At 44.2% G+C, this 2,500-nt stretch overlaps 1 protein-coding gene across 3 annotated transcripts in view; it reads right to left on the bottom strand.

Moving 5' to 3' along the window:
• The window catches only part of LOC126578340 (protein furry), a 37,794-nt gene that overhangs the window by 14,617 nt on the left and 20,677 nt on the right, over positions 1 to 2,500 (bottom strand). For all 3 annotated transcript variants that reach the window (XM_050240789.1, XM_050240791.1, XM_050240790.1), the window contains 4 exons: positions 1,431 to 1,550; positions 851 to 984; positions 579 to 677; positions 1 to 13 (listed from right to left, as the gene is read on the bottom strand). The exon at positions 1 to 13 is cut by the window's left edge and continues 119 nt beyond it. In XM_050240789.1, coding sequence (XP_050096746.1) covers positions 1 to 13; positions 579 to 677; positions 851 to 984; positions 1,431 to 1,550 — 366 coding nt within the window. The remainder of the gene's footprint in view (positions 14 to 578; positions 678 to 850; positions 985 to 1,430; positions 1,551 to 2,500) is intronic.

Below are 2,500 nucleotides of genomic sequence, written 5' to 3'. Positions count from 1 at the left end.
GCGAATCGGCGAACTAACAATCAAGATTGGAGATCGGACAAAAGCCTCATAAGATTGCGATAAACGAAAGATCTTCGAAGGCTCTGTCTTCCGGGGGAACAATGGTAACTTTCAACTTAAAGACGCGTTCATTATGTTATGTTTCTGAACAGCTCTTATCTGCTTGTAGATTCTCCGAGAAAACTAATTAATTTTCTCTAAGCATTGAACGTTAATGCACCAACCAGGATGCCAGGAACAGCGAGCTCACATATGGAACAAAACACATCAATACACCGCAAAACCCTTTTATGTGGCTGTTTTGCTACCGTTACCAAAGCTACATTTGTGTGAAACTTCCAGTAATTAGCTTTAAAAACCATTCGATCCTTTAATAGGCTTCTATTCAACCACACTGTGAGCTGCCAACCAGGGCTTTGTAATTGTTGGAACAACTGTTTGTTCGCTCCGCAAACGATGCACGAACAACTTTTGCTGTGAAACTTTTAACAAACCTTAGACCAACAAGTCGTACCTAACTTTGCATCGACGGTAAAGCCATGTGTGGTTTGCACTTTGAAAGTGTAAAGCTAACATACCTTTGCAGTAATGTAGAACAGGTTGTTTAGTATCATCTCCGTCGCCTCGGTAGAACCAGATCCCTCACGGCGACCTCGAGTGCCGGAATCGGGATAGTACTGCAAAAAGTCAGATGCAACAGCAAAGGAAGGGAAAAGAGATTCATTTATCTGGAGTTTGCCAGCAATTTTCATGCATAATCCTAACAGCTCATCAATTGTGTTGCGAGCACGAGCTCTTACGACCTGAAAGATTGGTCGAGTCGTGGCGAACAAAGTGGCGAAGAACTTACCATGATGTACGACAGTGGTGTCGCTGGCGGTACACTCGATGCAACCAGCTCCACGTTCTCGAGCCATGGTAGCAAACATTGCAGCAACAGTGCCCGGGCCTCGGTACGGGCGGTCTGGAAGCGGGAAGTTATCTCTGCAGATAGAGTAGAGCGAGATGAAGTGGTGTAGTAGTATCAACCGGAAATCCGATAAACGAAAGGGCGCAATGTATCATAAAAACAGATAAGTTAAAGTAATAGTGGATCATAAAAAAAACGGTTTATGTCATGCATAACTCGATGGGAAAATTGGAATGTAATTGAATAATGTTGGGCTTGATTGTTGGCTCCATTTTCACAGTAAATTCTTGTATGTATAAGCACTCAGTTGAACAACTTGATGATGAAGCATATTGTTGCTCTCACTAAAATTCCGGAAAAGTTTTCCCAAAAACAACCAAATCGGAAACAGCATCGATAGTTAAGTAGTATATTCACTCGAAATTCTGAGAAACGTTTGCCAATATCAACGAGAAAGCGCATCCGCTATTCGGTGGTAACATTTGTAAGCCACGCATCATTATCACTGATAGGTACTCACCGGAAAACATCGACATTGTCAGTTCCGGACGTAGGCGCGCAATTTGGCGGGATAGATACATCTGCGAACGACAATAGGCTCCACTTAGCACGGCATCCAGGGTACCTATTTTATCGGATTCTGGCAGGGGAGAGACAGAAAAATAAGAAGACGTATAGAAAATTAATTACTCGAATTAGTTTCCGATCATCGTTAACTCTAAAACCACACACCAGAACATGAAAGGGTTCGCTCGCACATATCATCATTCCGACAGATCACCGGTTCGAAGCGATATGCTCACGTTCACAGCACGGAAAGCAAAATATAATCAACACATCATTATCATCATTGCTGGCTTCATAGCGATTACCAAGTTGCTGAAACGGTTGAAATTTGGTATTCTTGCCACGCAATACTATAAGGATATGTAACCTATCGACAACGAAGTCCTATTACTTCCATGTTTAAGTCATCATAAGCAGTAACAGAAGCAGCAGCAGCACAGATTGTGTCTAGAAGCCAGCCTGCGAAAAGCCCACCGGGGCATTAGAGGGGACAAGAGAGCATCAAAAAGAACGCCAGAGCCAACAGCTATGCGGTGTGGCATAAATTATTCATCAAAACGGAATGGATTTACTAGCGAACGCGCGAGTGCGCGATTGAAGCATCGGAAAAGCGGCCACGTTGGCCCTTTGACGATGAGCCGCGTTTTCCGGGAACGTTTTTGAAAAGGCCCGGCAAAGACCGGTCTAGGACCGGTTCTCACGGTGGCTTACAAGTTATGGGCACGTCAGCGCTTAGATCATCAATTTTGAAGTACTTTCAGTGCTGGACCCCTGCTTAAAGCGAACCGTTGTCAATTCTGGGCAGACACCGTTAGTAGCAGCAGCAGCAGCAACGAGAGAGACGGCGACCAGACAGAAAATTAATGGGAAAACCTTGCAATGAAGCCATCTATTCTTTCTTTTTCTAGATTACCGTCTGCAGTCGAGTCCGAAATGACCCTTAAAGAGACTAAGGGCCGACTTTTTGTTCTTTCGAAATACTAAATCCACTGGACCGTAGTGTTACTGCTGGCCGGGCCAGTC

Source organism: Anopheles aquasalis, chromosome 3, assembly GCF_943734665.1.
Source record: "Anopheles aquasalis chromosome 3, idAnoAquaMG_Q_19, whole genome shotgun sequence".
Classification (NCBI taxonomy): domain Eukaryota; kingdom Metazoa; phylum Arthropoda; class Insecta; order Diptera; family Culicidae; genus Anopheles; species Anopheles aquasalis.
The sequence above is the reverse complement of the archived record's forward strand: the minus strand, read 5'-3'. Positions and strand labels throughout refer to the sequence as shown.